General features: G+C 42.1%; 1 protein-coding gene across 2 annotated transcripts; it reads left to right on the top strand.

Moving 5' to 3' along the window:
- QNG1 (Q-nucleotide N-glycosylase 1) lies at positions 1 to 14,744 on the top strand. 2 transcript variants are annotated; one of them, XM_073880669.1, is made up of 5 exons: positions 1 to 718; positions 1,239 to 1,498; positions 9,287 to 9,482; positions 13,540 to 13,778; positions 14,525 to 14,744. In XM_073880669.1, the coding sequence occupies exons 1-4, from the start codon at positions 382 to 384 to the stop codon at positions 13,770 to 13,772; spliced, it is 1,026 nt and encodes a 341-aa protein (XP_073736770.1). In that variant the 5' UTR covers positions 1 to 381; the 3' UTR covers positions 13,773 to 13,778; positions 14,525 to 14,744. The 2 variants fall into 2 exon arrangements, with proteins under 2 accessions (XP_073736770.1, XP_025707468.1); XM_025851683.2 differs by having other exon boundaries at positions 5 to 718; positions 13,540 to 14,744.
- The last annotated feature ends 9,320 nt before the right edge of the window (positions 14,745 to 24,064 follow it).

Below are 24,064 nucleotides of genomic sequence, written 5' to 3'. Positions count from 1 at the left end.
ACTGCGGACCCGCGGGCGCCGGACCCTCCGGCCAGTTTCCGGACCTTCGGAACCAGAAACGGGTCCCAGGCGCGCGCCCGGGGGAGAGTGGGCGGGGCCTCTCTCCCGGAAGTGCCTCGGGTCCTGGCCGGGCGCGCGGCCCCGCGGCGTCCACGGCTCCGCCGCAGTGCGCGATGGAGGGAGGGAACCCGGATATCGCCCGCGCTGTCGGCTTTCAGAGCCGCTCCGGAAGGGCGGGGCCCTGTGAGGGCAGCGATCCTACGGTGGGTAGGGAGGGACTGGTGCTGAGGGACCCGCACCCTTGCCCCGCTCAGGGAGGAAAGCGAGTTTGGCCAGCCCGCGGGTGAAAGCGCCTTCACCAGTCCCAAAGGAAAGGGCGGGATGGACGGGCCCCTAACTCCCAGGGAGTCCGCAAAATTCATTGCAGAAAATAGTCGGGATGTGTTCATTGACGGCAGAGGCGTGCGGAGGGTGGCCGAGCTGCTGCTCGCCAAGGTCTCGGGGCCCGAGCTGCACCTGGGGGGCTGGAAGGCCCTTCACGAGCTGAATCCCAGGGCGGCTGACGAGGCCGCGCTCAACTGGGTGTTCGTGGCAGACACGCTCAACTTCTCCTTCTGGTCGGAGCACGACGAGCGCAAATGTCTGGTGGGGTACAGGGGGAAGACGTACAGTGGGTACTGGTCCCTGTGCGCCGCGGTCAACAGAGCCCTCGACGAAGGTTGGTGCCCCTTCTCCGGGTCAGACCCAACAAACGGCCTGTGAGGTTTCGGTTTACCGGGAGGGTCCCGAGGAACGAGTCGGGAAATGGCATACGTGTTCATAAGGCGAACTTTGAAGTTCTTCACTGCAGTTCTTATCTGCTTAAAATACAAGTGTGAGAAGAAGCTGGCGTTAAGTCCTTAGTGAGAAATGATCCTAATGTTTATCATCATGGCTAAGTATACAAGTTTTCTAAAGAACGCCACTTTGATGACATCTGAAGAACAAAGGGACAGATATAACACATTTTATGCAGTCAAAATACATCTGGTGTAGTATAACAATTGCTAGAAACGGATGAATAAGTACAGATGAGAAAATAGAAAATGAAGGGTATGCTTCTGATTTAATTCTTCACCCGTTTTTAGTGCATTTCTGTAACGCTCATTTGCTTTCTTATTATTGTATGTTGTAAAAGCAAGGGTCTGATGAATGTAAAAGTATGACGTTGTTCCTCTGCATTTTCTTTTTTCCCTAAGGGATACCTATTACCAGTGCTTCCTACTATGCCACAGTGACCCTGGATCAGGTTCAGCACGTATTCCGTTCTGACACGGACGTTCCCATGCCTTTGATCGAAGAGAGGCATCGGATTCTTAATGAAACCGGGAAAATTCTGCTTGAGAAGTTCGAAGGCTCTTTTCTTAATTGCGTCCGAAAAAGTGAAAAAAGTGCACAGAAGTTAATGCACCTGGTAGTTGAAAGCTTTCCTTCTTACAGAGATGTGACTCAGTTTGAGGTGAGCTGCTTCTGCTGGGGATTTTAGAATTCTTAATTATCTTCTCAGTTAACTTTTTTACTTCCAGAACTCCTTCTGAGATTTAAAAACTTAAGTATTTTTGAAGTTCCTTCCTTGTGGACAAGGAACAGTAACAAAATTGTTAAGTAGTGTTTCAAAGACATTACTTTTCTTAGTTTTCTAATTAATATATTTCCTTTCTTCTTTTTTTTCTTTGTCCTTTTAAAATGTTTCAGACCTACAAAACACTGAACCTTCAATATGATGCTACTTAGGGACAATGAGGTACTTTTACAGCTTCAAAAAATTTACTTCATTGGATGAAAATCAGAATGTATTTCTAAATCCTTTCTAATAAAAAGTATTTTTTGAGGCTCTAACATATATATATATATATACACACACACTGTGTTTTCTTTTTCATACGTGGAATACTTGAACAGTGTTATTTTCTTTTTCTTTACACAGATGTACTTTTAAAATGGTAAACATTTGGTATACCTTCCCACTGTACACCTGGGTTCTGTTTTTGTAAAATTCTTTTAGAATTCGTTATCATGTGTTTTAACTGTGACGAATTGAAAGCAACTTCAGAGGAATCACATAAATCTATTGAATAAGTTCATGAATGCTTAAATCATATTGAAATTTTAAAGCTACCCTTTTGAAATCACAATTCAATGACTAACAAAAATTACCAATGATATTGTTTATTTTTTTATTTTTTTTAAAGATTTTATTTATTTGAGAGAGCGAGAATGAGAGAGAGCACATGAGAGGGGGGAGGGTCAGAGGGAGAAGCAGACCCCCCCCCCCCGCTGAGCAGGGAGCCCTGATGTGGGACTCGATTCCCAGACTCCAAGATCATGACCTGAGCCGAAGGCAGTTGCTTAACCAACTGAGCCACCCAGGCGCCCCCAATGATATTGTTTAAATCGCTCTTTATGATTTATAAGGTGTTTGCATGTACACTCTCATTAGATCCATAGAAGAGCTCTGTGGGGCCTAAGGACAAGGGTCATTATTGCCCTGTTTGTAGACCAGGAACCAAAGTCTAAAGAGAAAGGTTAACTGGTTTATCTTACATCATTTAGTCAGGGAATAAATAGCTAGCTTTTCAATTCTGTAAAGTGAGAGATGCCTGATTATGTTAAGATTCTTTTATTTTTTAAAAGATTTTATTTTTATTCATTTGAGAGAGAGAGTGAGCATGAGCAGGGGGAGAGGCAGATTCCCCACCAAGCAGAGCCGGATGTGGGGCTTGATCCCAGGACCAGGAGATCATGACCTGAGCCGAAGGCAGATGCTTAACCATCTGAGCCACCCAGGTGCCCCAGTTAAGATTCTTTTAATTGCAAGTGACGGACACAAAACTAGAAAAACTTTAAGCAAAATGAAGAATTTGGGGATAGGAACATCAAGGATCAAGGACTCAGTGCCATCAGGATTCAGTCACTACTCTTTGCTTCTCTTGGCTCTGTATTTCTCGCAGACTAGCTTTCTCCATGAAGTAGAAGATGTTTATGAATTTTGCATCTTATTGCTTCCACCACCAGAGAGAGAGCGGGAGGGAGGGGTAGACACCCTCTCAGGTACTGTTCTAAAATTCCTGGTTAAACACTGATCAAATCAGCAGGGATTATGATCAATGAAGTGTGACTGAAGGGGCTGTGGGTGGGGCAGAGGCAGTTCCTAGAAAAGAGGCCCTAGGCCACTGCTAAATTTCATTTTGTTCTGACTAACCATTTTGCTGATGCAGAGGTTACTTTGAGATTTATTTGTCTTTTTTTTTTGGCTCAGATGGTTAAGCGTCTGCCTTCGGCTCAGGTCATGATCCCAGGGTCCTGGGATCGAGTCCTGCATCGGACTCCCTGCTCCTTGGGAGCCTACTTCTCCCTCTGCCTCTCTCTCTCTCTCTGTCTTTCATGAATAAATAAATAAAATCTTAAAAAAAAAAGATTTTATTTATTAGAGAGCAAGACACACACACATACACACACAGGGTGGTGGTTGGGAGAGAGCATGAGCAGGGGGAGGGGCAGAGGGAGAAGCAGACTCCCACTGAGCAGGGAGCCTGATGCGGGTCCCAGGACCCTGGGATCAGGACCTGAGCCGAAGGCAGACACCTAACCGACTGAGCCACCCAGGCACCCCTGTCTTTGTCTTTAAAGTATGTCATTTCAACCTTTTTTAAAGAAATTGTGGATCAAGTTCCTTGGTTCATGATTCAGGCCATCTAAGTATATTCGTGTATAAAAAAATCAAACTGCCATTCATGTGGCTAAGAATCCATGTATTTCAGAATCAACATTGGTTGTAGCAGAAGAAGGGCTGAGAGTAAATTCAGGATGACTTCAGGATGGCATAAATTCATGACATGTAGTTTGTTTGTCTTGAAGTAGTCCTGAGTTTTTGTTTTTGTGGAAGAAAGTAAACTTTTTTGGTAGATGGTAATACCAATTTAGTAAGCAGCTTGCTGAGTTTCTATTTTATTACAGCACAGTGCTTTTGATTTACTTTGCTGAAAAGTTCAATTTTTCTAAAAACTGTGCCAGGAAGGGTGCCTGGGTCGCTCAGTCATTAAGCGTCTGCCTTCGGCTCAGGTCATGATCCCAGAGTCCTGGGATCGAGCCCCACATTGGACTCCCTCAGTGGGAAGCCTGCTTCTCCCTCTCCCACTCTCCCTGCTTGTGTTCCCTCTCTTTCTGTCTCTCTTGTCAGATAAATAAATAAAATCTTAAAAAAAAAAAAAAACTGCCAGGATATAGATTAATTTTAAGGCTGATATATTTTAAAATGAATATTACTACCTGAGCCATTTCCCATCAGTACTAATTTCTAAAAAGCATTCTTATAGAAAAATCCCCAAAATGTAACAAAAATCATACTTAAGGATTCTGACACTTTCTTAAAGGAGTATTATATTTTTTCATTTATTTTTTTCCAAAAGATTATCATTAGTGTTACCCAAAAGCAACGTATTTCCTATGATTCCTAACATAGCACAGATCACATATTCATTTAAAAGATATGTAAGGGAGCCTGGGTGGCTCAGTTGGTTAAGCAACTGCCTTCAGCTCAGGTCATGATCCTGGAGTTCCGGGATCGAGTCCTGCATCAGGCTCCCTGCTCAGCAGGGAGTCTGCTTCTCCCTCGGACTCCCCCCTCTCGTGCTTTCTCTCGATCTCATTCTCTCTCTCAAATAAAGAAATAAAATCTTTAAAAAAAAATGAAAATAAAAATAAAAGATAGGTAAATAGTAAGGAGTGCCTGGCTGGTTTATTCGGTGGAGCATGCGACTCATAATTGGGGTTGTAAATTAAAGCCCCATGTTGGGTGTAGAGATTGTTTAAAAATAAAATATACATAACGTACTTTGGGCAGTTAACTCCAAATCTAGAGGAGTTCTGAGCCTTTTAGGACTGCTTTTGAAATTGAAAAAGTGTTAAACTCAAGTGTATGTTTTTTGTTTTTGTTTTTTTAAGATTTGTTTATTTATTTATTTTAAGATTTTATTTATTTGAGAGAGAGAGAGAGCACAAGCAGGGGGAGGGGTGGAGGGAGAAGCAGGCTCCCTGCTGAGCAGGGAGCCCGATGTGGGGCTCGATCCCAGGACCCTGGGATCATGACCTGAGCTGAAGGCAGACGCTTAACCGGCTGAGCCACCCAGGCACCCCAAGATTTATTTATTTTAGAGAAAGAGAGCACAAAGTGGGGTAGGGGCAGAGAGAGAGGGAGACAAGCAGACTCCCCACTGAGCAGGGAGCCCTGCCCAGGGCTCAGTTCCAGGACCCCAAGATCATGACCTGAGCCAAAACCAAGAGTCAGATGCTTAACCTACAGAGCCACCCAGGGGCCCCATTAAACAATAATAATAATAATTCTCTCACAGCACAATTTTTTCATGGTACCATTTTTAATGACTTCACAGTAGTAGTATTCCACTATATGGTTGTACAATCCCATAATTATTTGCCCAACAATTGCGTTTGATACACAGTTTTATTTTTTAAATTGAATTTTATGTCATGTTGTTTTCAGTTTTATGTGATAACAAGCAATACTGCACAATCCTTTAACACTTGTAATTATTTTCTTAGAATGAATGGAATCATAGTAGTGGAATTGCTGAGTCAGAGCATGGCCTGGATCTTCAAAAGGCTTGTAATATATAAAAATGCTAACAGTTCTCTCGAAAGATGATAATGAAGATGATCAGCAGCAGCATAGGAGAGTGCTATTTTCCCAGCTCCTTCTTAACATGGTGATAGTATTGGTTGCTATATTTTTTAATATTTAAGTTGCGTAAAATAGTCAATTGTTTTTAATGTATATTTATTTACTGAGATTACCAATCATTTTTAAACATTATAAACAAATTGATAAAATTTTAATTTGGGGGCGCCTGGGTGGCTTAGTCGTTAAGCATCTGCCTTCGGCTCAGGTCATGATCCCAGGGTCCTCGGATCGAGCCCTGCATCGGGCTCCCTGCTCCACGGGAAGCCTGCTTCTCCCTCTCTCACTCCCCTTGCTTGTGTTCCCTCTCTTGCTGTGTTTCTCTCTGTCAAATAAATAAATAAAATCATTAAAAAAAATTTAATGTGGACAGATTTTATTTATTTATTTTTAAAGATTTTATTTATTCATGAGAGACAGAGGAGGAGAGAGAGAAAGGAGAGAGAGAGAGAAGCAGAGGGAGAAGCAGGCTCCCAAGGAGCAGGGAGCCCGATGCGGGACTCGATCTCAGGACCCCGGGATCATGACCTGAGCCAAAGGCAGACACTTAACCATCTGAGCCACCCAGGCGCCCAATTTGAACAGATTTTAGATCAGCGATTTCCCAACCTGGTTGTACTCCAAAATCAGCCAGGAAGCTTTAAAATTCAGATACATTTCCAAAGCAGCTCTGATTTAGAGCATATAGTAACAATGTAAAAGTCCTAATGAATAAATCAGCTTCCCTCAGGCTATTGTCTTTACTGTGACATACTGATAAAGTGCATGAAAAATGTGGTCTTTTTTTTTTTTAAAGATTTTATTTATTTATTTGACAGAGAGAGACACAGCGAGAGAGGGAACACAAGCAGGGGGAGTGGGAGAGGGAGAAGCAGGCTCCCCGCTGAGCAGGGAGCCTGACGCGGGGCTCGACAAGGGGCTCCATCCCAGGACCCTGGGATCATGACCTGAGCCGAAGGCAGATGCTTAACGACTGAGCGGCCCAGGCTCCCCAAGCATTTGTAATTCTTGACCTTTCTAATTTGTTCATGATACATTTGTTGAAGAAAATCAACTCATGGTCATGGCTTTTTTTTATTGATAATAATTGTTTTATAAAGGTACTATTTTGAAAATATTTTATTCACCAAGCAATATTATGGAACACGTAGGGAATTGTTATTTTGGGATTCGCTGGTATTTTCAGTGATATCAGTTAGTATTTTTGAGGTGAAGAATTTGATTACTAAAATCATTTGATTACTAAAACCATATCAGCTTGTTAAGAAAATGTCTTATAGATGACTTGAATTTATTTTTAGACTCCTCACTTGAATCTTTTTTGTTTTTTTTTTCCAACGGTATTATAATCTAATCTTTGTGATATACTAGTTGGCTACCATGGAAACAGTGGTCATGATGTGACAATTTATGTTTTGTTAGATGCTAGCACTGATTTTGTTACGTAAGTCTGGTTCCTGTATTTTTCCAGTTTGATCTAGGATCTTATTAAAAATAGGAGATAAGGGCGCCTGGGTGGCTCAGTTGGTTGAGTGACTGCCTTCAGCTCAGGTCATGGTCCTGGAGTCCCAGGATCGAGTCCCGCATCAGGCTCCCCGCTCAGCTAGGGGTCTGCTTCTCCCTCTGACCCTCTTCCCTCTCATGCTCTCTGTCTCTCATTCTCTCTCTCTCAAATAAATAAGTCAAATCTTTAAAAAATAAAAATTAAAAAAAATAAAAATAGGAGATAATAGCTTCTATTACAGTAAACATGATGTAATAATTGTGTTTGATGCACAATTTTATTTTTTATATTAAGTTTTATGTCTTACTCTTTAATACACTAGACTTAAATATAAACCTAGTTATCATATGTAATTTCCAGTCCAACAATTGCCAGATTGTCATATTTTGATAGGTTTGAAAATATGGGCTATTCCCAAATGATGTAGAGATACTTTTTTTTTTAAGGTTTTATTTATTTGAGCGAGAAAAAGAATGCATGTGTGCACAAGCACGAGTGCGGGGAGGGGTAGAGAGACTAGCAGACTCTCCGCTGAAGCTGAATACAGAGCCTGAGATCATGACCTGAGCCAAAGTCAGACGCTTCACTGACTGAGCCACGCAGGCGCCCCTAGGGATACTTCATGGTGATTCTTTCCCCCCAGCACTCTAGTTTATAGACTATACATCCTGTAAAAAAAAATGAGCATATGTGTTTGCTCTGGAAAACACGATACTGAATTTCTTAGAGGTGGTTTTAGGCAATTTACTTAGTAAAAGTAGTTCTGGATTGATTGCAATAGGTACACCTTAAGGTTAGGCAAAATTTAGGTTATTTCTCATTAGGACAGAGTATCATTGGAGTTTGTTTTTAGTAAATAAAGGAATCTTTGGTATCATCTTAAGGAATTTTCACATGGAGCCTTTCCTTGAAGGATTTAATTTCTTTTTTTATTTAATTATGTTATTTACTTATTAAAACATTCTCCAAGGTGGACAGGATAAATTTTGGGACTCAGTAATACTGATTATTCTCCTTTAGCAGACAAGCAGCTATAAAAGGTGATTTGAGATTATTACCTTTGGTATTAGAATTAGATTGTAATTATCCATATCTTTCCATAGTTTATGCTGATCTGCGTTTGTAATTTTATAGAGAATTTTCGAGTTAAATTATAACCCACTCTCCTGTAATGCTTGGTTAAATTTGTTTCTTTGTTGTATAAATATAATTGGAAGTTTATTTTGTTCTGTGGGCTTACATATTGATTTTGACCATTTCCAAAAAGGTAGACTTGATAAATTCTGGCTGTTGATAAAGACAGTTATGTCTTTATATCTGAAATACGTTTATCATACTATCTGAAAGACAACAGTTAAAAATTGAATGTTGTGATTCTCTTCAGAGATGAGTTTAAGGATGTTTGTTTCGGGGTGCCTGGGTGGCTCAGTCATTAAGGGTCTGCCTTCGGTTCAGGTCATGATCCCACGATTCTGGAATCAAGCCCTGCGTCAGGCTGTCAGGTTCCCTGCTCGGCAGGAAGCCTGCTTCTCCCTCTCCCGCTCCCCCTGCTTGTGTTCCCTCTCTCGCTGTGTCTCTCTCTCTCAAATAAATAAATAAAATCTTTTTTTTTTTTAAAAGCGATGTTTGTTTTCTTCTTTATACTCTTCTGTATTTTATACAATTAACATGAATTATGTTGCAATTAGAAAAATTTAAGAAGCTTTCTGAAGAAATACTGTCTAGCCATTAAAAAGAATAAGCAGGTGGGTTATAGTGACACAGAAATATATATATGAGGTAATGTCATTGAAAAAGAACACTAAATACCACAATTACCACAGTTGTATTTTATGTGCCTTGAAAAATATAGGAAGTAAATTTGGAGTGAAAGAGATAATTTAATATTTATTAGATTCCCTTTTTTCTATAAAAGGTCCATAAATTCTTAACCAACACTAAAATTATTGCACCCTTGAGAAATGTTTTCAATGTGTGCCCTTTTTTTTATAGCATACATAAAAGCTATCGGATACCCAGGTAACATTTATATTCTCTTCATTCATCAGGGGAAAAGAATTTCTTTTTACAAACGGGCCCAAATCCTCGTGGCAGATACGTGGAGTGTGTTAGAGGGGAAAGGAGACGGCTGCTTTAAAGACATCTCCAGTATCACCATGTTTGCCGACTATAGATTACCTCAGGTTCTTGTTCACCTGGGAGCACTGAACTACTCCAAGGAACTACTGGAAAAGCTTCTCAAAGGTTTGCCAACTTAAGACATTCTTTGTTATACTATGAATTGTGATTGAGTCTCTGTCTTGTTTCTTTCACAGAAGTTCTCCTTTCCTTTTAAAAAAAAAAAAAAAAACACTGTTTATTGTTAAAAGCACATGTAAAGGGGCACCTGGGTGGCTCAGTCAGTTGAGCATCTGCCTTCGGCTCAGGTCATGGTCCCAGGGTCCTGGGATCGAGCACTGCATCAGGCTCTCTGCTCAGCGGGGAGCCTGCTTCTCCCTCTCCCTCTGCCTGTTGTTCTTCCTGCTGTGCTCTCTCTCTGTCAAATAAATAAATAAAATCTTAAAAAAAAAAAAGCACATGTAAAGAAAAATGCAGGGGCAATTGAAGTAAGAGAAAATCACTTTTTTTTTTTAAAGATTTTATTTATTTATTAGAGAGAGTGGGAACACAAGCAGGGGGAGTGGGAGAGGGAGAAGCAGACTCCCCGCTGAGCGCGGAGCCTGATGCGGGGCTGGATCGTGACCTGAGCTGAAGGCAGACATTTAACGACTGAGCCACCCAGGCACCCCGAAAATTGCTTTTTGTTGTTGTTTACACTGTAGAATGTAGGGAATTACACTATTTAGTCATAGTTGCAGAGCCTCATAATAAAATGAAACTGAAGTTTCTGTTACCTGAAGGTGTGTGATGGATGCTAGGTCCATCAGGTGTAGTATTTGAAGAGTGTTAATTAAACAGTGAAGAGCACACTACACTATGAAATAAAAGGTGGCCTGAGAGGTAACATGCAGTGGGTTTCAAGTCAGGAGGCTCCAGCGTCTGCCACTGGGTTACCTTGCATGAGTCATTTGCTTTTCTAGGCTCATTTATTTATCATTATTGGATTCAATTATTGATTCTCAAGAGCGGGAGCCTTGTTATAATAAATGAGCATAGAAAATTATGTTTGTGTGAAAAATCAGCTTTTTTTTAAGTTTTTGTTTAAATTCTAATTAGTTAACATAGAGTGTAATATTAGTTTCAGGAGTAGAATTTAATGATTAGCTTTTTGTTTTTTAAACATGTCTTTGTATAAGAAAAATAATTATAATTTTCACATTAATTTCTCTCTTTTGGATGCAGTATTTTCAGCTATTTTTTTGTTTAATTTTAGAAGAAAGTAGTTGTTTGCTTGTTTTTTTAAGATTTTCTTTATTTATTTGAGAGACAGTGCGTGCACAAGCAAGGGAAGGGGCAGAGAAAGAGGGAGAAGCAGAATCCCTGCTGAGCTGGGAGCCCAATGTGGGGCTCAGTGTGGGGCTTGATCCCAGGACCCCGGGATCATGACCTGAGCCAAAGGCAAACGCTTAACTGACTGAGCCACCCAGGCACCCCAAAGCAGGTAGTTTTTATGACTGAATAATTTTCTCTTGTGAAATAGATTTCGATCACCCAAAATATGAATAACACAGAATATAAAGAATATAAATTATTGCTGTGTTTGCTTCTACCAGTTTTTATGCTACCTTGGGCAATCCATTTTATCCCTCTGTTTCTTCATTTGAAAATCTATCTTATGTTCTAATGATCATGTCCTGGATCATTAATTATTGGATACCAAACATTTAAGCATTCGGGGCTTCTTTTCCATGTAGCCATACGTAGCTCATCTTTTTTTGGCCGGTCTGTCCACTGCTGGTTCCTATCTGTAACCATTCTCTTGCCTGGTTTCCCTCACCCACATTTTCTTTTTTTTCCAGTTCAAGTCCTCCACATCCACGAGGGCTTAGCTCAAATGCTATCTCCTCCACATAGCTTTTTCCAGCTTTTCATGATTTGTGCACCTCCTCCTTCTGAATGTTTGTAGCACCCAATTGTCTCTGCTACTGTGGGGAAAACCCTGCTGAGAACGGATCATGTGGCACAGCCATACAAAGTGGTCTGAATTTTCTTCTGCCATCCATTGCAACTGCAGAGGCCCTTTTCCAGGTGTCCAGCTGCAGCTGTTGTTACTGCCTCTGTTATGTTCAGAGCTGTGATCTCATTTCTTTGCCTCTTAGTTTATTTAAGCAAAGTTGGATTTTTTTCAAAAAGTACTTCATTAGCAAACTAGAGGAGAAACAGAAACTATAAACGTAAAGGAGTACACACAAGGATAGCACACTAGTTTTTAAAAACTATCTGAAGTGAAATCTAGAACCAGGTAATTTGGCTAGATGAGGTAGAACCTTCCTTAACTGGCCTCCAGTGATACTTCTTCCAAATTTGAGGATGGGTTACACTTATATATGTGTATTTTTTTCCTCTCTCCTCTTCTGAATATCTCCGGGCTAGCCCTTGGAAGACCCACCCAGATTTCCATCCATTTTATCTTTTTTGGGGGGCAGGGGGTAAATACAGTCTTTTCACTTTATTTTAATATGAATTTAGATTTTTTTTTTCTGTCCAATTTATCTTTAACCCATCTCTTCACCAAAGGCATATTTTTTTAGCCAATTATAAATACTGCCAATCCAGTTTGGCTAAATTTAGATTCTTTACTGTGATTCTAGGGCTGACACCAGTCATGGTATTTAAGGCCTGCCCTAATCCAGTATGACCTTATCTTGATTACATCTGCAAAGATGCTGTTTACAAGTAAGGCCACATTCACCTGTACCAGGAGTTAGGACTTGAATGTGACTTTTTGGAGGACACAGTTCAATACTACAGTTACTTATTGGATGGAGGGGACGTAAGTAATGCTGTTTAAAATCCCAGGTGTGACATTGGACCCTAGTGGGGCTGGGGCATTGTCCTACTTTTCAGTGGATCACAGGGCCTCTTAGGTACTATGAAGCTCTGTGGAAGGGTGTGGATTGGTGGCCAGAGGCCAAGTATAACCTGCAGGTGTGTTTTGTTTGGCCTGACCAGTGTTTTAAGCACTCTTAGTTACTTACTAACCTTGACAATTAGGAGATTTCACATGAAAATCAGACTTTTTTTTTTTTTTTAAGTAGACTCCACGCCCAACATGGGGCTTGAACCTACGACCCTGAAATCAAGAGTCCCATGCTCTACCAACTGAGCCAGCCAGGCTCCCAGAAAATCAAACTTTCTGACTTCACTTATAAAAGGGGGAGAAATATGGGAACACTGGGTCTACCATTAGACCAGGGCAGCACACATTCTGTAGCTCATGACAGCTTGCATCTGGCTGTGGCATTCCCTTACTCTGTCTCCCTGATCCTTAGAAGCAGTTGAGTTGATGAGCCCAATTTTAGCCTCAGTGGCAACGTAGAGCCAGGACCCATCTTGCAGGATTAGCTAAACCCCGGAGATGGGCACTGAAGAGACTGCGGGGCCTGTGAAGCTCTCAGCTACATATTCAGGGAGGGCTTGATCAAAGGATCCTGAATCCAAAGAACAGTGGTGGTCTTCCTTGCTCAGGTGAACAACTTTGATTTCCTAGGTTCTCCTTGATGCACTTAGGATGTACCTAAGGCAATGTTCAGTTTTCAAGTGAGAAAGGGAGGTATTGTTTATTTGGCCCCCTTGGGGGCCTCCAAATTTTGCAATGTTTTTTTTTTTTTTTTTCTGACATCAAATCCAATTTTACTTATTTTTTTTTAAAGATTTTATTTATTTATTTGGCAGAGAGATACAGAGAGAGAACAAGTACGCAGAGAGGCAGGCAGAGGGAGAGGGAGAAGCAGGCTCTCCGCCAAGCAGGGAGCCCGATGTGGGGCTCGATCCCAGGACCCTGGGATTATGACCTGAGCTGAAGGCAGCCACTTAACCGACTGAGCCACCCAGGCGCCCCCAAATCCAATTTTAAAACCTTTGTTTTCAAGAATTTAATAATCTTGCTGTCATATTTTAACATTTCTGGTGACCCCATGTTCATTTAGCAGCTATTTATTGGGGAGCTATATGTGCAAGGTGCTCTGCCACCTCCCAGGAATATTGACGCAAGCCAGACACGGCCCCTGCCCTTGTGGAATGTGCAATTTTGAATTAATGCCTGAGTTTAGAAGTGGTTTAAATGACCCAAAATCAAGTCTGTGTAGATTTTATGTCACTGATGCTTAGTACTTCTTGCTCTGTTTTTTCCCCCTTGCAGGAGAAATGCTCTCGTATGGTGATAGGCAAGAGGTGGAAATCAGAGGGTGCTCACTTTGGTGTGTTGAACTGATCCGGGATTGCCTTCTGGAGCTTATTGAAAAAAAGGGTGAAAAAACTAGCGGAGAGATCAATTCTGTTCTTCTGGATTATTACTTGTGGGACTACGCCCGTGACCACAGGGAAGATATGAAGGGAATTCCCTTTCATCACACGCGCTGCATATATTATTGAACCAAAGTAAACTTGCATTTTTGTATCACATAATCATTTGCACAGTTTCGCCTTGATATTAAGAGAAGGTAGGAGTGCCTGGGTGGCTCAGTCGGTTAAGCATCTGCCTTTGGCTCAGATCATGATCCCAGAGTCCTGGTATCGAGCCCCGTATGGGGCTCTCTGCTCAGTGAGGAGTCTGTTTTTCCCTGTCCCACTCCCCCTGCTTGTGTTCCCTCTCTCGCAGTCAAATAAATAAAATCTTTAAAAAAAGGTAGTAGACGTTACAGCAACAAGAAAAATGATTACCCAGTCTCACTTAGAAAATTTTTCCTGACCTATCACTCTGCATTCCCAACTTTGTCCTTTGTCTGCTTGTTTAGTTTTGATCGTATTTTCCTTTTCTGTGGGCACATGACAGGAATAATGAAGGAACTGTGATGCTCTCTTTAAATCTCACATCTCTTAAAATTAATCATGCTTTATAATGTGATTAGTCATCAGTGATAATATTTCATCCGTTCAATTGGTGTCTTTTCTCAGGGTGTACTAATTATACTTTAATCCTTTGATATGGGGGGTAGGGTCTTTGCTGTCTGAATGCTGCGGCTTTTGTATAAATCAATCTTGACAGCTTATTTTAAGCTTTTTATTGGTATTGACAGCGGGTTTTGCACATAGTGATTTTCAGTTTAGGAAATCTATCTAATATTCCTTTTTTTTTCAGTGTAACTATATTGAAATTGAATAAAGGTTTTAAAATTTTTTCTTAGGGTGCCTGGGTGGCTCAGTTGGTTAAGCGACTGCCTTCGGCTCAGGTCATGATCCTGGAGTCCCGGGATCGAGTCCCACATCGGGCTCCCTGCTCAGCAGGGAGTCTGCCTCTCCGTCTGACCTTCTTCCCTCTCATGCTCTCTCTCTACCATTCTCTCTCTCAATAAATAAATAAAAATCTTTATTAAAAAAAATAAATAAATAAAATTTTTTCTTAAACCCGGAATGGATTATTTCATTAAAAAGAATTTACCACATATAATTTGAAAAGGTTTACAGTGAGGGGTGCCTGGGTGGCTCAGTTGCTTAAGCATCCTAACTCTTGATCTCAGCTCAGGTCTTGATCTCCTGAGTTTAAGCCCTGCTGTTGGGCTCCATGCTGGGTGTAGAGCCTACTTAAAAAAAAAAAAAAGTTTAGGTGAATTTGATTATTTGCTTTATGTTGCAGACATTTTGTTACCTACCAAGCACTCATTTCCCACCTTCACCCCCACCTTCCTTCTAACATAATCTTGATTTTTGTTAGTCACCAACCTTGTCAGCTCGCTGTGACTGTGTGAATGAGAAAAGGCATCCTTTCCCCCAAGCACTTTACTGCCATCTGCTGAAAATTTATCCTACTAACCTTACAAATGACAGTGACTGAACGTGAAGGTGCCTGGCCCACACCCCTCCCCCTCCTCGTGCACTGCACAACTAGCACCACCATAGGCAGTGCTTTGTTTTTATCCCTCCCTTATGTGACTCAGGGAAGGTGATCCTGTCTTCATCTCAGAAGGTAGACCGATTTAATATGAAAGGTTTATTGACAATCCTATCCTCTGCCTGTGATTGCTTTACTAATGGGTATATAATCTGGCCAGTGACATTGGAGGGCCAGTCTGCAGGGGAAGCTTCTGGGAAAAGGTTTCTTCACTTTGAAGAAGGAGATAGAGGAGAAGGTCCCTCTTCCTCTGAGCAGAGTTCTGTCTGAACTCAATGCCTGAAGCTGTTAGTAGCCCTTGTGTGGAGCCAGAGCCGGCGCCCCTTCCCTGCTGCACCTGTCCCAGCTACTGGCCTCAGTCCTGAGGTGATGGACACATTCCTGATTGCCACCATTTTCAATGGGTCTTCTGTAACTTGGACTAGAATGTATCAAAATGAATAGTTTGCAACTTAACCCACTCTCAGGGGACTCCTCCTCCCGATGCCTTCCTGCCCCTCTCCTCCTGCCTACCCCTGTCCCCTTTCTTCCCCTCCTCTTTTTTCTCTCTTCTTCCTCCTCCCACTTCTCTCTTCTCCTCTCCCCGATCTCTCCTTCCTTCTTCAGGCTCAGCCAGCCCCGGGCTTCCTGTTTTCCTAATCCATCATGGAAAGACAGGGAAGGCGGTCCAATGGTGCACTTTTGTGTCCAAGACACAGCTGTCTTTTCTCTTGTGCCACTGAGCACAGCTTGGACTCATGACCCAAAATGACGTTCTAATCTGGGCAGCAGGATTGAAGAAGCAATGAAGCTGAGGAGGGCAGGGGTTGCCAGGAAGGTTCTAGCTGCTATCACGTGTGTTTTTTTTTTAATTTTTTATTGTTATGTTAATCACCGTACATTACATCGTTAGTTCTTGATGTAGTGTTCCATGATTCATTGTTTGCGTATAACACCCAGTGCTCCATGCAGAATGTGCCCTCTTTAATATCCATCACCAGGCTAACCCATCCCCCCACACTATCACATGTGTTTTTGCTTTCATGTCACTGACTAGAACTTAGTCACATGGACCACAACTAACTGCCAGGGAGGGCAGGAAAGTAGTCTCTCTTGTAGGCATTGGGTACCAGCCAAGCTATGTAAGAAGAAGTATGGATGGATATTGGCAAACAGCAAGTTTTCACCACCATGCATGGATTTTCTGATTTTCATACCTGATACAGGCTAAGAATTTAAAGAACATTCCACGTCACGGTTTTAACAGCTGATGATTATTTTACAGACCTATTATTTCACTGGGGATTACAAAATGGTAATGCTTTTTTTGTGAGTCTGTGCAAGGGTACCCCTCGATGGATTTCAGGGTGGTCTGGGGGAACATAATGAACATGGAGCTGGCCCTTGGCATCCCGGAAGATGAGAATACTGAAATAGGATCTGGAAAGGGTTTTTTTTTGTTTTTGTTTTTGTTTTTGTTTTGTGGTATTGATTCATTCTGTACACCCTCTTAAAAACAGTTAATGAAAATGTGCACAGCTCCAGGAGTCCCCTCATCACAGCCCTCCATTCAGAGAGGTCCTTGGTTTACTGTTGTTACAGGATTTCTTTTCCTTCAGTGCCTGCAATTCTTGGTCACCCCACTTGGAAGAATGAAGAGGTAAGCCAGACGAAGAGTGGTGGGCAGCAAAGTTTACTGAGTGACAGTACAAAGCTCCCACAGAGGGAGGGGACTCCTAGAGGACTGCCACCGACATTTCTAAGTCTAGGGGTTTTTATGGGCTTGTTGGCCGGCTGTTTTCATCTGATTAACCCTCCATGCCCCGGTCACCCAATCAGGTTTTTGTCATCTACCTATCACGTGGGAAAGGGTGGAGGCCTCCTTCCAAGGTGGTGTAAAATCCTTTTAAGGGTGGTTTCCTCTAAGGGCCAGCAGCCTTGTCCCCCCTGCCTTTCTTCTGACTCTCCTTTATTACTGTCACTAAGCCAGTTTACTAGCAGAGATGGAACATTAGTAATGAAGGAGAGTTGGAAGAGAGGCAGGCGGGGACAAGGGCATCCCCCCTCCCTCCTAAAAGGAAACTAACCTTAAAAGGAAAAAGACCCCAGCCTGTTATTCTAGGCTTTACTCAGTGGCCCAGCTTTTGTACCAGACAGAAAGGAAGGGGATGGCCTTGGGTGTCCTAACCCAGGCCCCGGGGCCAGCTCAACAGCCAGTGGGATACTTAGTTGTTTTTTTTTATTTTTTTAAAGATTTTTATTTATTTATTTGACAGAGAGAGACACAGCGAGAGAGGGAACACAAGCAGGGAGAGTGGGAGAGGGAGAAGCAGGCTTCCCGCTGAGCAGGGAGCCTGATGCGGGGCTTGATACCAGGACCCTGGGGTCATGACCTGAGCCGAAGGCAGACGCCCAATGACTGAGCCACCCAGGCGCCCCAGCCAGTGGGATATTTAAACAAAGAGTTTGATGTGGTGACCTGCAGCTGGCTTGTCTTCGGGCAGTGGCAGCAGCTGCCCTCTTGGTCCCCAAGGCTACGAAACACCACCCTGGAAGGAGCCCTAGGCCCTTTCCCATTGAACAACGAATGACCTGATAGGTAGAGGAGCTGGGGACAAAAACCTGGTTGGGTGACAGGCTCATGGAGGGTTAATCAGATTAAAACAGCCCACACCAAAGAGCCCATAAAACCCCCTAGATTTAAACACCAAACCGGCAACCTCCTTGGATCCCCTCCATCCTCAGGAGCTCTGTATTGTCCCTCAATAAACTTTGCATTGCTGCCCACCACTCTTCATCTGGTCTACCTTTTCATCCCTCAAAGTGGCAGGACCAAGAACTTCTGGCGCTAAGGGAAAAGAAATCCTGCAACATTAGTTCTTATTCCTTTGTGACTTAGTTCCCTTTAATAAAGCTTTTGCTCTGGGGGCGCCTGGGTGCCTCAGTTGGTTAGGCGACTGCCTTCAGCTCAGGTCATGATCCTGGAGTCCCAGGATTGAGTCCCACATCGGGCTCCCTGCTCAGCAGTGAGTCTGCTTCTCCCTCGGACCCTCCCCTCTCTCATGCTCTCTCTCTATCTCATTCTCCCTCTCAAATAAATAAATAAAATCTTTAAAAAAAATAAAGCTTTTGCTCTGTAACAAGTTCAAAAACATTTTGGCTTTTTTTTTCATATTTCATAAATTCTTCAGTGGCTGCCTGATGATTTGCCTCCCTCTATAAACTCAAGTAAGTTGGGCATGAGACCAAGTCAGTGCCCTCCCACCGAAGCAAACAGGTTGGGTTAATGACTTGTCACTGCATGAGGTGTCTCAGTAAGAGGATGATTTGGGGGAGGGTCTAAGGATGCAGTGCTTTCTCTAGATTGGATGCTGTCAGAAAACAGAGGCAATCGGACCTTTGGCTCTCTCAGTAAATCTCATCTATAAAGAGAGGGCTAGGGCAAGGAAGAAGTGGAAGCTGTCCAGCAGATGCCACTCATTCACCAAGATAGAAGGTATTTGGTACCGTGTGTGTGGCACAACGGCCTTGTTTTTGTCTGTGCTTGGACAACAGTATCAAGCAGTCTTATTTCATCTCACTTTTTTAGTCTTGATGTTGGTATTCTGGGAGACTCTGTTCAACAGGAGCATACCACGGGGCGCTGTGAGGGCCAGGCCAGCTTTCCCACGGGCTGCGTTCATTCTTTTCACAACTTTTTCCTTCCCCCTGGCTAGCACTAAAGAAATGAATAGATTTCATTCGATTTAATTCAGAAATCATTTATTGAGCTCCTTTCCCGTGCTCCCTCCCCTGAAGCTGAATGGGTTATGCTTTAATAATCTGGTTGAGGAGGTACAGGTTGAATGAACCACAGCAGGTGATGTAGGAATCAGCCTTGAGACAACTTCACCTTGTTTTTCCTTGTCAATCTGTGACCCATCTCTCTCAGTGTACTTAGGTCACTTTTTCCTTTTTTTTTTTAAACTTTGGTTTTTGATTCTTAGCCGTTTGGTGGATGCCATTGTCAAAGAGAAAACCTGCTCAAATAAGGAAGTTGGTCTTGTTCCGCACATTGCACCATGAAGAACACCCCAGATCCAAAGATTAGAGTCTCCTGGCAGGGTGGTGGTGCCTTAGACTTTTCTAGGGAGGTGTAGACACGTTACAGGTGGGGGTAATTTACAGGTGGGGTTGTTTTGCAGTCAGAAGGCTCACTTCACTGAACGGGATTTCCCAGTGCTTATCTCGCTGTCTAGCTGTTTTCAGGGGGACAGATGGTTCTAACCTCAGCTAATCATTAACAACACAAAGAATGAGGGATTAGAGAGGCAGTGTCTGGCTGTGTTAGCAGGTTTAAGCAAAAGGGGAAAGATCTGTGTTGGGCCTTGTCACAGGTGAACAAGGGAAATGTGAGAAAGAGTTAATAGTCTTATTTAAGTCACTTAGAGAAGGGTGCTCCTTTTGGATAGACTGTTTCCCAGAACAAAAAAGGGTGGGGGATTTCATTAAACAAAAGGTTGGAGAGATTTCATAATGTCACTGTTTTCTGGAAATACAGAGTCCAGGTAAAGTTGAACATTGTCACCATCAACCCTTTCTTGTGCTTGGGTATTGGTTGGAAAAAAGTAGGCTGTCATGGCCTGGGCAACATTTTTATTTGCTCATTTATTTTATTTGCTCCCAAACCATGGGAGGTAATGACTCTCAAAGTAAGGAAGTCTAGAATTGAGTTCTCCACAGTATAAAATGTCTAGAGTTAGGATCCAAAGTGCTGGGCTCCCCTCAGGGGAATCATAATATGCTCCCTGCCTTGGTTCTGTCATCAACTTTTGAACAAATCAGCTAAAATCTCTGTGCCTGTTTAATTCACATATGAAATGGGATAATCTAACTCTGATTTTTAGTTCTGGTTACAATTTCCTTTTTTAATCATTTTGTAGAATGTATGCATGCCTTGAATCATTTATAGGATGAGGTAGGATGAGACTGTGGTGGTTAATTTTATATGGCTAGGCTACAGTGCCCAGTTTTTGGTCAAACACCAGTCTAGATGTTGCTGTGCAGGTATTTTTTAGATGTGATTGACATTTACAATCAATAGAGGAGTAAAACAGCTACACTCTATTAAATGGGTGGGCTTCATCCAATCAGATGAAGGCCTTAAGAGCAAAAACAGGTTTTTCAGAAGAAGAAACAACTCTGCCTCAAGACTGAAACATAGAAACCCTGCCTCAGTTCCCCACTTGCTGGCATGCAGATGTTATTTTTATTTTTTATTTTTTTATTTTTTCTTTTAGAGGGAAAGAGAGAGCATGTGCATGCACAAGTACTTGGCGGGGGGGGGGGGGGGGGGGGGGGGGAGGGGAAGGGGGGGAAGAGAGAGAACCTTAAACAGGCTGTACACCCAGCATGAAGCCCAATGTGGGCTGACCCTGAGATCATGACCTGAGCCAAAATCAAGAGTCAGTTGCTTAACTGACTGACCCACCCAGGGACCCCTGGCCTGCAGATTTTGGACTGAAGACTATAACATCAATTCTTATCTGAATATCCAGTTTGCTAGCTTGCCCACCAGGTTTTGGGCTTGCCAGCACCCTGCCAATTCCTTAAAATAAATCTCACTTTCTCTCTATCTAACTGGACTGATGGATGGATAGATACAGATTATATATCTATGTCTATCTTTATCTCTATACATTCTATTGGTTCCGTTTCTCTGGATAACCCTAATACAGGTATGAATAAGTAATGTGGCCAAATAACTCTTGTCTAACTCAAGAGTGTTGAATATAAAATAAAAAATTAATAAACGCATGGCAACACTAAATCATTTGCAAGGTTCCTTTCCCGTATAAAATTCACTAACTCAAGTCATTGGAAGTTTGAAGAAATACATTATTGTGGCATTCATCGAAGTTTCTCTTTTTCCTATAAACTACATTCCTTCTTTTCTTTTTCCTTTCCGTTTTGATTTTTCCCACTGGGTTCAGGATATTTTAGTTTCAAGTGAAAGAAACCAGACTGAAACCAGCTTAATGAAAAAGGAAATGTAATGATAAAAAAAAAAAAACCCACCCCAAAACCCAGATAAGTCCAGGGAAAGAGCTGGCCTTCACCATACCCAGTTATGGTCCAGGGATTAAAATGCACAAAGACTACATCTTGTAGTTCTTTTTTGCTCTCTTGGAGGAGATCACTCTAATAGTTAGTGATTCCAGGCCACAGAATGCAAATCTTTGCCAGTAGCACAAGCAAAAATCCGGGCTTGGCTGACAAGCCTGGCTTAGGTCCCGGGTCCCTGCGGCCTGAGGCAAAGGCCAAGTGATTGGCTGGTCTACCAGGTGGAGCAGGGGCAGTTTTTGAAGAAATAGAGAGGGGGTCTGCTTCTAGAAAGGAAGAGGAATGGTAGGTAGCCCCAAAACCTTGTCTTCTACACCTTTGTATGTTCAGAATTCTTCGGCAGATGGGGATCATTTCAAGTTGGCAACTGCCGAGGAAGAGCTAGGAAAAGGGTAAGGCTGCATTCTGAATTGATCCAAGGAAAGAAATAATCCAATTTCCTGTCTGGGGGTGGGAAAAACCTAGTAACTCCCTTCCTGCACTATTCCGATTTTAATATTCTCAGGATAGACTAAGGATTGGTTGGCAGATGAATTAATTAGTATTCTTTGGTTGTGGGAATGGAATTCAATTATTAAGGCTCAGTAACTTTGATGCAGGCTGAGTTAAAATGAAAAGAAACAGTAGCTCCCAATGGTGTTTAATAAGGAGTCTAGAAATACTTTGAGGAGTGGTGAAAATGGCCTTTGGACGGCAAGTAAGAAAATATAAAACCTGAGTTCATAATCACTCTGCCCCCACTCCAAAAGAAGAACCCTATTGGTTGACTTTAGAGCTTGGTAAGGACCAGTTCATTATTCTCAAAATCAATCAATGAAAGGGAAAAAAAATCAAGCATGCATCCTGTCATTCCTAACTGCTGTACTATTTTCAGGATAACCCGATAGAGGGAAAGCTCTTCTTATAAAACAATTCCAGCTAATAAATGCGAAAAAGGATATTAGAATTAGAACATTACCATTTTGGAAGCCCTAATAAAATAATAGATCCAGAAAATGATCATCAATGTCTGTTAAAACCATTAGGTAAAATGGTAGTGGGGAACTTTTTATTTTTATTTTATTTTTTTAAAGATTTTATTTATTTATTTGACAGAGAGAGACACAGCGAGAGAGGGAACACAAGCAGGGGGAGTGGGAGAGGGAGAAGCAGGCTTCCCGCTGAGCGGGGAGCAGGACTCTGGGATCATGACCTGAGCCAAAGGCAGACACTTAAAGACTGAGCCACCCAGGCGCCCAATGGGGAACTTTTTAAATGGATGGATTAGGCTGGAGGCATCTGAACTCACTCGTAATTTTTATTTATTTATTTATTTTTAAGATTTAATTATTTATTTGACAGAGAGAGACACAGCAAGAGAGGGAACACAAGCAGGGGGAGTGGGTGGGGGAGAAGTAGGCTTCTGGGGGAGCAGGGAGCCCGATGCGGGACTCGATCCCAGGACCCCAGGACCACGACCATAGCCAAAGGCAGACGCCTAACGAATAGCCACCCAGGCGCCCCTCACTCGTAATTTTTAACACGGAAAGTGGGATATGCAGACACTATGTGCCTCCTGGTGTGTTGCAATAGGAAGTACACAGTCCTGTGTATGAATTATTTTTGCCAGAAAAATTGAACCTGAATCTAATCAGGAATCTAGATCTAACTACTAGTTTTCAGGAAATGTAGGAAATACAAGAACAAGGTAAAATGAAATGACAACACAAAGATGCGATTGCCAACTCTAAGAATGTGAGATGTTCTAAAGAACAAATGGGCACTGTTTTTTCAATAGATCGTTTGTTTGTTTGTGTTTTAAAGGCGGGAATTGGCATGGGTGTGGAGAAAAGGGAATCCTTGTGCACTGTTGGTGGGAATGTAAATTGGCGCAGCCACTCTGGAAACAGTATGGCAGTTCCACAAAAAATTAAAAATAGAATTACTACATGATCCAGCAATGACACTTTTGGGTATATATAAAAAAATAATTGAAAGCAGGATCTTGAAGAAATATGTACACACCCTTGTTCATAGCAGCATTACTCACAATAGTCAAAAGTTGGAAACAACCTAAGTGTCCAATGGAAGATGGGTGGACAAACAAAATGTAGTCTATCCATACACTGAAATATTACTCAGCCTTAAAAAGGAAGGACATTCTGACACATGCTACAAGATGGATGAATCTTGAGAACCTTGAGTTGTTGTTTAATGGGTACAGAGTTTTGCAAAATAAAGAGAGTTCTGGAGATTGGTTGCACAACAGTGTGAATGTCCTCAACACTATTGAACTGTACACTTAAAAATGGTTAAGATGGAAAATTTCATGTAATGTGTATTTAACCACAAATTTGAAAAAGGCAGAGGGTAACTGTTACTGATTATGAGAGAATGAAGGGCCATATCAACCCAATGCTACATGTGGACCATGTTTGGATCCTGATTTGAGCAAATAAACTGTTAGAGAGTGAGCGAGGGAGAGCGATGCATTATGTAGAAAGCCACAACTCAGCTCAGCCCTTGGGGAGGCAGCGTTGACTTTGTCATCCAACACACATAGGCTGCATGCAGTCTTCCCTCTGCCACTTACCAACCATGTAGCATTGAGCAAATTGTTTTCTGGTTTTGATTTTTTAAATTTCTGTAAACACTTACTGAATCTCTGCAATGAGCTTAATATTTACTATCTATTAAATACTGACTATACTCAACAACGTGGACATAAAAATAAATAAAACATGGTCTCTGTGGATGCTGGAGAATTCATCAATAC

This window comes from Callorhinus ursinus, unplaced genomic scaffold (genome assembly GCF_003265705.2).
Source record: "Callorhinus ursinus isolate GAN/ISIS: 27379988/994484 unplaced genomic scaffold, GSC_fseal_2.0 scaffold39, whole genome shotgun sequence".
NCBI classification, from domain to species: Eukaryota; Metazoa; Chordata; class Mammalia; order Carnivora; family Otariidae; genus Callorhinus; species Callorhinus ursinus.
This window is presented reverse-complemented; position numbering and strand designations above follow the sequence as displayed.